Source organism: Sebastes fasciatus, chromosome 9 (genome assembly GCF_043250625.1).
Source record: "Sebastes fasciatus isolate fSebFas1 chromosome 9, fSebFas1.pri, whole genome shotgun sequence".
In the NCBI taxonomy this organism is placed as follows: domain Eukaryota; kingdom Metazoa; phylum Chordata; class Actinopteri; order Perciformes; family Sebastidae; genus Sebastes; species Sebastes fasciatus.
This window is the reverse complement of record NC_133803.1, coordinates 32,721,912-32,734,386: the sequence shown is the minus strand read 5'-3', so window position 1 is coordinate 32,734,386 and position 12,475 is coordinate 32,721,912. Positions and strand designations below refer to the sequence as shown.

The following is a 12,475-nucleotide window of genomic DNA, read 5'->3' as shown; positions in this document are numbered from 1 at the left end:
TGCTCATTTGTAAATAATAGTATTAATCCAGAGATAAAACCCTGTACTTAATTCATTCATGGAGCTCTCCATGTCACTGCATGTTCTACAACACTGTCCTGCAACTATTTAAGAAAAAAAGCGAATCTCTAGAAGACACGCAGCCGAGCCGCGCTGCTCACGGGGCTGTGTGACTACTTTAAGCTGTTAACATGGATGCCGAAATAAAAAAAACGTCAGGCTCCGCAGCCGCCACACGCTACTAACGTCCCCTGTGTGGCACAAGCTTTACATTGCACCAGTGTTCATGTTCATGTCCACTCCCTGCATGTACAGTATACTATATCTATGCTTGATACAACATTTTGACCTTTTATTGACGTCTTTGCACTTTGTTCAACTAGTTCCCAAACACATAATGTGTCCGAGTCTGTGACTTTGCTAAATGATAGTTAGATAGTAGTATATGAGTAGATGTGTGTCTGATATTAAGTGTCTAAAGGTCAGGGTCAGCTACGGAGCATCACCCCTGGAGCTCAAAGGTCTTCACTGTTCTGCCCAAGGACACCTTAAATCACACCGTGTTCATTCACACCACATCACCACCATCCTTGTACTCGACTGAATCATTTATTGTGGAGCATCACTGCGAGGCTCAAGCAGAAATGGAGGTATTAGCACAGATGTGAATAAACAACAAGTACAACACTTCCTCAGCGGAGCGTTAGTGGAACGATCCAAGGTGACCGGCGTCGCCCTTGCCTCAACAGGTGTCCCATGATAAAAAGCATTAAGCTTAAAGCAGTTGCACATTTAATGATTCCTTTACATCTTGTGGATTGAAACATGCAACACAACGTGAAACACAGGGGTTGTGTTCGAGGGGGAAATTGGACTTGCATGATTACTGCAGCGTTATCATCAGCGATGCACGCAAACCTGACGAGCATGAAATCAGATCTCATAAAGATAGTGTGAATTAAATTTGTCTTCAGATTTAAATCTCTAAATCTCTCTCTCTCGCTGTGTGCCTATGGGGTGTAATATGATGCACGTTCTGTACTGTAAGTGAAAGCATGCGGATTCTGAATCTGCCTCGCAGCGTCGTAAAACTAGACCGTCTCGGCTCCGTTGATTCAGAAGTGTTTTTTTAACTTATGAGTAAGACAATGATTGCGTAAAACAGATGATGAAAGTCGTAAAGGAAGAGGTGGAGGCAGGGCAGAGAAGAGAGGGAGCGCTACTCAAAGAGAATACATTTAGAGTCTAGTCTACGTTGGATCCTGAATACTGCATCATCCTGTGATAGTTCCTCAGAATGGGTAGTGCCAATCAACAACCTCCCAGATTGAACAACAAAAGATGTCTCGACAACAAAAGCGGCTTCGAACTCTAGTTTCTTCTGCAATGAAACGAGTTGACATACTGTATGTAGGGGGATGACAACAAAGAAGCCTTTGTTCCTCTTTGACAGATTGAGGGGAAACCTAAACAAATCTTTGATCTCTAACACATCCCATCAAGCCAGTCAGGTGACGGAAGCCTTTTCAGCATTTTTGAGAACTAAACGCACCATCAGTGAGTCATGTGTAACTCCTGAGATCCTCTGTTCTGGTTGGAAGGAAGATCTTAACATCTTTATGATTTTGTTCAAAGGAACAGCGTGTAGCATTTATCTATTGGCAGATATGGAATAGAATATTAATAAGCATCTTTTCTTTAGTGTATATTCACCTGATAATAACAATCGTTGTGTTTTCGTTAGCTTAGAATGAGCCGTTTATATCTACAGTACATAGGGAGCGGGTCCTCCTCACGGAGCCGGCCGCCATGTTTCTACAGTCCAACCCAAACACTGGCTCTAGATAGGGCCATTCACGATTTTGCGTTGGCCACTGTCCGACACGCTTGGCACACGGGTGAAGTTTCAGTTGGTTTGCAATCTGCAGCCTCACCACTAGATGCCACCAAATCCTACATCACTGCATCTTTAAAGGAATAGTTGTTATCCACAGTAGGTTTATTACTTCCAGTCGTTTCCCCAGCATCGAGAAACAGACAGGAGTACTAGGAGTGCTGTGAGTGGGGGTGACAGAAAAACGTATGTTAGCCACCTAAAACAAAGGATCACCTTTGAAAATCGCTATCCATTAAAGTGTACACCTTCTTTAGAATATTTTCTGATGGTGAACTGAACTGAACTGAAACGTATCTAACGTAACGTATCTCCCAAAGTGCTGTTGAGTTATTTTGAAGTTACGTTAACTGCTGCCGTTACTGTAGTTTTGTTACCTCATTGTAACCACAAAAACTGTGAAATGTATTATCACAACATGCAGAATGCCCTTAAAATGTCGTGCTATTTATACGCCTTCCCATGAGATCAGGTTGATTTAACACAAGTAGCAGTCAGCGAGTATTGTTGAGGGCATGCAGGCTTTTTTTTAACGCCACTGGTCTCCTCTGAAATCTGCATATGCGTGCAACACGAGCCGATCTCATCCTCTATAGGTGATAAAGCAGGAAGGCAGGCGAGAGGTTCGTTCTTGCCTCTTGGACTCGGTCGACTCGTATGGGCTTTGGATCTTGTGATTGGGTAGCGCTCTTCCACACATAAAAAAACGTAGATGAGGACGCAAGTGTACTCGGGTACAGGACTACAGACTAATGTGAAAGCTGAGCGGCGGGGGAGCGGAGAAAGGAGGCGGGACAAATCAATCGTACCTAATATGAAAATAACTTCCGGTTGTTAAAATCATCGTATCCCACGCTGACTGTATCACATATACTCTGGATCTACATTGAGTCCGTACGATGTTTAAACTGAAGGAAATATTCAAACCAAAGACTTCATATTATTCATGGATTCCATCAAATGACAATGTTCTAGATGTTTTGTGCATCATTTCACACACATTTACGCCGACATATTTGGTATCTTTGGAAACTTTGGGAACTCCACTAGAATTTAAATAAAGATCTACTAGTTTGAACAATGTTTGGCTGCACAGCGCGAGTTTCTAAGTGAACTACCTGTGGACCATTTCTTCTCAAGGTCTAAATTGATAAACTGAATGAAAAGATAATTTGCTGCTTTGCTCTGTTTTACGTCGTTGTAAATTGAACATCTTTGGACCGTTAACAAGAAAGCTGAAAGGTTTTGCTCTCAGACCTTGTGCCGGGCATTTTCTACTCTTTTTTGGTATTCTACTGTCTGAATGATTAATCCATTAATTCATTAGCTGCTGCCCTATTTTTCTTTCCTCATAATAAATGCATAACATAAATGCTTTATGTACACCTCGTCTGGCTTTTATTCATGTCTTGCATTCCATTATTGACTTTTGAGCCTTTTATTTAATATCGTTATGCAGTTTTTAAAGCCGGTTTTTAATGACTGTGTTCTGACTTGTTTAAATAGTCCAGAAGACAAACATTTGTCTCTCTCTCTGCCTCGCCTCGTATCTCATTCTGTTTGTATAGCCACTGGAGCCATGACTCTCTCTCCGTCCTCTGGGACCCTGAGACAGTGTGATAGCCCAACTCAGAAGATGTATCCACTTTCATCCAGCCTCGCTCCCTTCCTTCCCTTCCGTCGAGGCCGCGGCGTGCCAGAGGTCCTTGGCAGTATTTGTCTGCCCTGCTGGTGAACCTTTTTTAGCTGGCGCAATTCAAGCCTCGGTCCATCCGAGGCCCGTGCCACTTTGTCTTAGGAGATGAGTTGGACAGAGAACTGTGGGCTAGGGGAGAAGGGATGAGGTCTGACGCTTGGACAAGATGCGTGTTGAGGAAAGGATGGCACGGAGGAGGTTAGCAAAAGACAGATGGGGGCAAGAGGGGGGCCGTCTGGAGGGAAATTTGGAAGAGGGAACAAGGATGTCAACACTGAGGCAAGCTCGAGCACGAGACACAAAGGTAACCCGGGAAATTAGGATTTGATGAGCTGCGAGCACAGGAGTCAAGGAGAGTGATGCTGTGACAAGATTATGTGAGGGGGTGAGGAAAGAAGAGGGAGGCCACAATCTGCCTCTCTTCTTTTCAAACTTTGTCACTTACCAACTTTTTGAAGCAGCAAGTAGTCGAATAAAATGGGAAAAAAAGGAAGAAAGGAAAAGGCGGTGTTACTGAAAAAAGAAATTCATAGGCTACACAACATTGTGAACAGAAAATAGAGAAAACATGAGACTTAAAGTCAGAAATAAAGAAGTCAGTCGAGAGAAGGATGACCTGAAAGTAGGCCGATCAATTCTTAATATCAGAAAAATTAATTGAGGATAGAGATTTGGCAGAGAGGTAGAATAGATGAATGAGATCAGAAAGGAATGAGGGAAAGTGGTGTGAGCTGATACAAACAGAAAGGAGTAGAGGATGTGTGTCCGGGGTTCAGCTGGGAGGCCACAAAGTGAAAAGACTTTTTTTTAGTCCCAAATTCCTCAGTAATGACTCGGTAACTCCGAGCCAAATAATATGGAAACTCACCTAAAAGAGTCGCCGATTAAACGATTTATAATCAGTCACTGACTTAGGCCAGAAAACCAATTAGAGGTAATGGTTAACATTTGTTAGAGCACAACTTTGTTGATGTGGAAACTCAACTCTCTTCACTCCTGGAGTGAAGTTGTGGAGCCTCAAAGGAGCTACATGCACAAAAACAACTTCAAACAAAACAGCTTTTTTTGGGGTTTTAGGCAACAAAACAACAACTAAGTTTGAAAAGTGAAAGTGAAACTTATTGTAGACGTTGTCGGTTTCACACGAGATGCAAAACCCTGGCTCTCCTGGGTGAAAGTCCTGCGTTTTGTGTCTCATCCATCACCTCCAAACTCCACCATATGGAGTTCCACGCTGTCTTTTGCTCCTGTCATGGTTACTATGGTTGCTAGAGGTCGCTGTCGTCTTATTTTTATCCTTCTTTTGGTGGTCACACTACAGGAATATCAAGCCGATTTTGAGCCTGATTCACCGACAATCGTCAACAAAGCCCCGATTTTTTTGATGGTTCAAAAGATGATCTTTCCAGATGTTCCTGTGGTGTGAGGTATGTTAAGAGTATTTTTTACATCCACCAATCCAGTGACCATGTGTGGGGAACCCCGAGGACAGCCGATGACGCCGTCACGTGGGAAAGAACGATAGCCAATAGAGAACCAAGCTGACTGAAGAAGGAAGGACAACCACAGCGGCTAATGCATGAGCTAATGCTAAACATGGAGCATAAAATAGTACTAAGATGGAGCTCAGAAATGGAGGACCATTGTGGCAACAACACAAGTGTTTATTTAATGTGTCTCCATGACTTCATCCTTCATGAATGAACGTCACTAAATCTTCCTGCTCGTCGTCCGCCATGTTTGTTTACACTAAAGTCATGTTTTTTTTATTTTGGACTCTTGTTGTTGATGAATGAATCTGTTAGTGTGTGGTGACTGTTTTGGCCTAATCGTTGCTCTCCACACACTATAGGAACTAAACTGTTAAATTTAACAGAACATGTCATTATGAGTGTCACATTTTACACATCTGTTAAGTGTGGGGGGCCGGCCTTAAGGCTTCTTCACAACGCTCAACAGATAACGAAGCAACACAATCACAAACCGTTTCCGTCTGACATTTGACAAATGGTTTAAGTGATTATGACGGTAACAGTTCTTAGCCACCAGTGTGTTCAGGTCAGCAGGTTCGGTGTAGAAACACGGCGATGGGCGTCACTTCACTGAACACCAATGTTGTTCCAACAAGGACAATTACCCTAATACTTGCTCGGAATTAAAAACCTCATTACGGAGACTTAATTAATGATCTGGAAAGTAAAGGATATTAACAAAGAGCAAGTGATAACAGTGTTGTTGCATTTGCCACATTTCATCTAACATGTCTCATTTATGGCACATTCTCCTTTGCAATCAAGTAGGACATATTCATAATGAGAAATTAAAAGTTCATAATATTACCACAGAGAGTTTTCTTTTTTTGGAAATTAGACAATTATGAGGTAAAAATCCCTAAAGGCACGGCACTGTCCTTTTTTACGGTAAATGGTGCCATTACCTTGTTGGTAGAAAAATCAGAGATAATATTGAATGGGCTCAACGTTAATGCCCCGGTGACAAGGTTGCATATTATTCTGGAATGAGCTGAGAGGAACGGGGAAATGAGTACTGTATGGCGGAGATAGCGAGCGGTGAAGACAGAAGTTAACTTCCCTCAGCTGTATGACATTGAGAGGACCACGTCTTTGGGAGATAAAGAAATGAGAGAAGTGACAGTCTGAGTAGGAGAGGGTGTTTGAGAAAGCAGGGAACAGAAGAGAAAATGAAAAAGTAAATTATAAAACAGAGCTGAATATAAGAGAAGACAGAAAAAGCTGTAAATAAAATATATTATTGTTACTGAAACGTCAGAAATGTTATTTTTTAAGGTTCATGGATGGTATTATACACTAAATCTCGCTTTCTTACATTGTATTCAGTGTTTTCAGCTGTATAAATAAGAAGAAATGCAGGTAAAGTCAGAATTTGTTAAGGAATACTTGTTGCTCTTCTACTTTACGGTGGTTCACTGTGTGTATCAATGCATGTAATAGCAACTGGTTTTCACCCACAGTCCTGCTGGTTTTCTAATCAGGGACTGAGGATCTGGGATGCCAGGTGAAGGCAATTAGTGTAACTGCAGTGATCCGGGCTGTAAGATCAAAACCCAGCTGTGCATGTGGCTTCTGAAGATCTGCATTAAAACCCACTGACATAAGATCTACATATCGTGTAAATGCACAGAGGAAGTTTATAGTTTTTGACCACAATTTAACGTGTAGTATGACTCGCACTACGAGAAGAAATCAATCCACGAGACTACATTGCTGCTGCAATGACTATATATTTCAAAGGAAATATAGCCGGGTTTCTGTGCAACGTCATCACAGAGAAACAGCTAGGGGGAAGAAAGAACGGCATGTCTAGCGGAGCCAATCTCAAAAGCAGAAATGACGAGGAGTTGTTACGGCACCAACCGCAGAAAAGATGGATGTAAAATGTTTGATATTCAGAGGGGATCACATGACTTTGCTAAAAACAGAAGGAGATTATGGATCCAGGTCTGATGAGTAAAAGCATTCTAGTCACACAGCACTAGCAAAGCAGCGGGTGGTCATGGCGAGCTGTCACGCTCCACAGATCGATAAAAATGGCCTGATCAATAACAAGGTGATCGACCCACACTCTGAGGAAATACTTAGATCGATTTATTACACGACTGTGTTGAATACCCGATTCTGATTGGTCAATCACGGCGTTCTGCGGTCTGTAATTTCTCTATTACAGACCGTTGCTATCGGCACAGTTCTGATGTCGGACTCTGGCGGACCGTATTTGCGTCAAAATATTGATTTCTTAAGTAAGTAGCCGTGTAATAAGCGGTCATTGTTGTGAAAGAATCCCCTTCAGGGCAATGCTGCACCCTGACACGAAGCACAACAATGATCGGCTCGCTGTACATTATCTCTTACCTAGCGACTATGCCTTCAAACTTAAAAGTGTTGCAGGACTTCATTACGGCTTTAAATTGTTGTAACTTTACGTGATTACGGCGGGGAAAGCTCATTCTTGTACGCCGTAACATTACAATTTAAAAGAAGATGTCACAACAAGCGGCCCTGGAAGCTAACGTCAGCTAACGTTAGTTTAAATTTGAATCAGACATATCAGTAATCTTGTATTGACTGTTGGCGTTACATTTTCAACCAGCAACACACTATTTAATAGAGAGCCGTCAGGGGTTTAATGTTAATATTCACCTGCCCGACATACAAAGAGCTGCTGTGTGACGGGTTGAACTAATAACAAGACCAACATCCAAGTCTCCAGTTTTATAGTAACGTTCTACCTGTTGAGGAATCTATGAGGAAAAAGTGTCTGGCGGCGGCGTCCATCAAGAGGGACTCACTTGAACTTATGTTACTTAACACTTATGTCTTGCTAATTTCATTACAGGTGATAGCAATAATCAGATCTGATACCAATGTGTCATATGATGATGGTATCTTGTGGTCGGGCTCTGCAGGGGTCTAGTATAGTCAACAAGAATTTACAAATAATGAGAAATCTACGTTGATTACAACGGTTGACTACAATCTTGTGACCGGCTGCCAAAGCAGTTTTGCCCCCTGAATGCACACACACTCAGTAATGTTTGTATACAGGAAACCCGTCTGTGCAATAAGGGTCACAGCCAAGATTGTAGATTCCTGCTTTATTAATGTGGATCAATATTCTTAAGAACTCCAGTTAAACCTCACCAGAATGATCTAAGAAATACGACCCCCTCTGTTTCCCTCATGTTTACTTTTGTACGGTCAAATTTGATGTCATGGTCTGATGATACATGTTGGTATACTGGAGTACATTGAAGTAACGAATGTGGAAACTTACTTGGGTCAGACAGGATGGAGTCCGTCTTGGGCAGAAACTGGTCACAGCGGATTCCCTGGTAGCCTTCTCGACACCTGGTGGAGAAAAAACACAAGAGGAACAAACAATGAGTCAAGTAATCAGGTAGATTTGCCAACGAACGCCACAACAACGGATGTGAATGCGAGAGCAGCACGAAAAGCACACAGATGTAGGTACGACTCCGTGTGGAAGTGAAGAAAGTGCAAGGCAAGCTGAGAGGAAGAAATTAAAAGAGAGGTGATTTTTAAGGGTTGAAACCTGCAATAGGAAAGAATTTTCTTGAAGAAGAAATCTGTCCTTTCAGCAAAAAAAACCCCAAATTGAGGCTGCAGCAGAAAAAGCAGCATCCGATCCCCATTAAGAGAGACCCTACGGTATAACCTTTCTCTGTGTGGCGCTCAATGAGTTCCAGGCTCCTCGCTCGGTCGTAGCAAATCTTCGAAACGACTAATCAAAAAATCCTTTGTGTTCTTAACCCCATACAAGCCACCGAGAGGAAGACGTTCTGATGAAGAGCGCTCAATTAAACTGAAGACACACTCCACGCTCTCTGGATAGTCCTCAAACTTTCAAGAAATCTCAACTTTTTGAATTTGATTGGCACATTCATGAGTCGAGGCGATGATCATTAAGCAGCTAATGAATTCTGAAATGTGCTCTTCAGAAAGCGTCCCAGGAAGAGGCTGTGCATTGCGAGCGTGTGTTTTTAATTAATTTCAGCTCAATAACTACATCCTTATCAATCGTATAGAAGTGTTAACTGTGTCTTACAGTGCACAGAGATAGCACGGAGACTAAAAATGCCAGTATGCGGCGTAAAGCCTAATTGGGTGCCTCAGTTGGTTTGGATATCAATCTTCGCCTCCGGCTATTTGTACCTCGCTTGCTGTTCTGTCTTTCTCTCTGTCCCTCCTGGGGAAGTCTCATACATGAAAATGAAACAGAAACTTTAGCAACAGAAGTAGTTTGTGCTACTTCTCTAAATTTGATTCTACTGTATATCCCAATGTATCAATCAGTCACTTTCTCAACTGTTCTGTATCACTACATTTTCTCTACATCCCAATTCCTCCCGTTAACTCCTGTGGATTTGTTTCATTGACACTCCTGGAATTAACATGCATCTGCTGTGACAAGCTGACAGCAGAGCAAATACATATATCCCAGCGGTCCCTGCCTTTAGAAGCCCCCCAAGTGAGAGAACGTCTACATGTACGTCCACCCAGGCGAAACAGCGGAGCATACCGTGCATAGAGATCAAGCACACATAGAATGCAGTGGGACATATCAAAGATTTTGCTCTGTGCAGAGCGTACCCTCTTTTTGTCTTTCATCTACGGTGAGTGATTTTCAATTATTAAATGAGCTGCAGGAGGCGGGAAAGATGCACTCGACTGTGCATGCCAGCGGTTTGCTTAAATAGCGTCGTCGCTGTTGGATGGGGAAGGGAAGGGGGCGAATATGGGGAGACGTACGGTGGGAGTCTGTGACATTGATGCTGAGTCTAAACAGAACATTACAACAATAATTTTGTTGTGACATTGAATTGAATCTCTCTGATATTTAATGGTTAAGTGTATCAAACTTCATTTTGCTTCAAAATGACCTGTGTCCCAATTACATATTGCGTACAAATTTTGATCAGGGTAGGAGGGGCAGAGCGTTCACACTGGAATTTTGATATTAATCAAAAAAGTTGGTGTGCATATGCTTGAATTGAGTGTGCTGTAGTACACTGTACACTACTGTCCCAATGCACAACGGAGATGATGGATCTACTCACAGCTGCAGCTCATTAAAATAAATTGGGGTTGGTCAGACTCATCCAGAAAGATGCAAACAATACGTATTACATCTTTGGAAAAAAAAGATTTTATGTGAAGTTTAATTGGCATTTCACATTTACCGTGCACACTACATCAATACCTGTAGTAAAAAAGGGTAAAGTGCATTGCTTTCTTGTATACAAGACTGTCACGATGAGTGTTTAGTACATACAGTACGCAATTAGTATGCAGAAGAATCACTGGTTGTCATAGTAACTCAAGGGCATACAGTATTTTCTATTTGTCAAGTGTGTGTTTTAACAAACAACTGCGTGTATGGGGGGACTTCTTATAGTCACATTAATCACACCACATCACCTGGATGACGGACGGTAACCATGTCAACCAGGCTGTTAAGGGAGCAGTGTGTAGGATCTGACGACATCTAGCGGTGAGGTTGCAGATTGCAACCAACTGAAACTTCTCCCGTGTGTCAAGCGTGTAGGAGAACTACGGTGGCTAACGCAAAAACGTGAATGTCTCTCTCTAGAGCCAGTGTTTGGTTTGTCCGTTCTGGGCTACTGTAGAAACATGGCGGCTGACTACTTGAAGAGGAACCGCTCATATGTAGATATAAACGGCTCATTCTAAGGTAACGAAAACATCTATTCTTATTATCAGGTGATTATACACTATAGCAGTGGTTCCCAACCTTAAGGGGGCGCCAAAATTAGATTTGCACATGTTTAACTAAAATCATACCAACACACTTGCTGGATAATTTGTACAAAAGTCTGTATATAAAACTATTTAAAAGGATGTATTTCTTTGCTACTTGACAGGGTTTCAGATAAAGATCAGGCTACACTAATATCATTAGTATTATACTATTTGTAGATTCCAATGGTGGCTGCGTAGGATTGTTTCTGACTCGTGGGATCCAAACATTTACAATAACTCCAGAGCGTTGTAAAGTCCAAAAGTCTAAATTTATTGAAAACAGAAAAATGTCATAATTTTCAAAATTCACAACATGTTTTCATCTAATGAAATATTCTGCTTCAGTCCATCTTTGTTGGCGTTTAGCCTTTCAAAAACAACATTTTCACTGAGGTAAAAAATCTTTGCTCTCCCGTTTGTCGCACACGAATGGAGCCATTGATGAGTTCTATTCATTAAAGAGAATCTGAGGATTTGTAAGGGTGATGACATCAGAAACTGCATTAAAAATAAATAATATTATATTCCATATCTGCCACAAGAACCCCCTAAACGCTACACACTGTTCCTTTAAGGAGGCTCAACAGTCTCATCATTTGTCAAAGTGTCCATATTGCCGCCTGTCCTCCAAGTTTGTTGTTCTCAGCTTTTACTGTTGCAGCATGTGATGCCAAATGTGTGTTTGTGTGGGCGCAAGAGAACAAAACAAACACAAACAAACACAGTCGCCTTGTTTTAAAGACTTCATTTCTAAATTAAAAATCTCCAGTGAAAGTGGTATAGATGTTGCTATTTGGTGTCCAGACTTCAGCTTCCTAATCAGATGCTTCAATTCAGGATCGAAGTCTTAACATGTCAGCAGGTTGCTGACAACACAGGTGGGCTTTTCTCTGCGCTAAATCTGTGGTTAACATCCCCTCCACGCTGCTGAGACCTAAACCGACTCAACTTTGACAAGAGGCGACCTTTGTCACACCAAGTCGACGGGGAAGAAGATAATTAAAAGAATAGAGGCTTAACATGGTGACACGGTCTGTGTGTCGTGCTCATTACGGGGGAGACTGAGGAAGTGAGAATGAGCATAGAGCAGTGATCAAACTGAATGTGTGTGAGGCGACAGAGAGCAACTATGCATAGACATAGCCTTCTTCTCGTGTGGCCGTGAGCTCCACAAACACTGCTGTAATATCCTACTTCATCATGTCTGGCCCTGTGAAGTATATATGGTGTTATTGTATCCTTCAAACTGCCTTTCTTTTGCCTATATGCTGTTCCCAGCTGAGATCAGAACACGTCAGTGTTGCTTCATGAAGCTCGGAGGAGTAAAATCTAAGAATGGAAGAGAGACAGTCGGAGGGTACTGAAGAGTTGCATGCCTTCTAATTAGCACCGATGTCATTAATTAAAAGAAAACAGGGCGAGATTGCATGTGCATGCATGAGTGTGTGTGTGTTTGAGGACGCATACTGTACGTGTGAATCTCTCACAAATGTACAGAGCAGCAGCAGAGCAGGGGATAAATATAAACATAGCGCCTGGAGGATGATGAATTTCTGCAAAGGGAAG

General features: G+C 42.1%; 2 protein-coding genes across 2 annotated transcripts in view; one reads left to right on the top strand and one right to left on the bottom strand.

The window, feature by feature from the left end:
- The window catches only part of cbr1 (carbonyl reductase 1), a 585,032-nt gene that overhangs the window by 143,871 nt on the left and 428,686 nt on the right, over nt 1–12,475 (top strand). The gene's annotated exons all lie outside the window — the stretch shown is intronic.
- The window catches only part of nrg3a (neuregulin 3a), a 409,270-nt gene that overhangs the window by 71,232 nt on the left and 325,563 nt on the right, over nt 1–12,475 (bottom strand). The window contains exon 3 of the mRNA XM_074647325.1: nt 8,403–8,476. Within this exon, the coding sequence (XP_074503426.1) occupies nt 8,403–8,476 (74 nt within the window). The remainder of the gene's footprint in view (nt 1–8,402; nt 8,477–12,475) is intronic.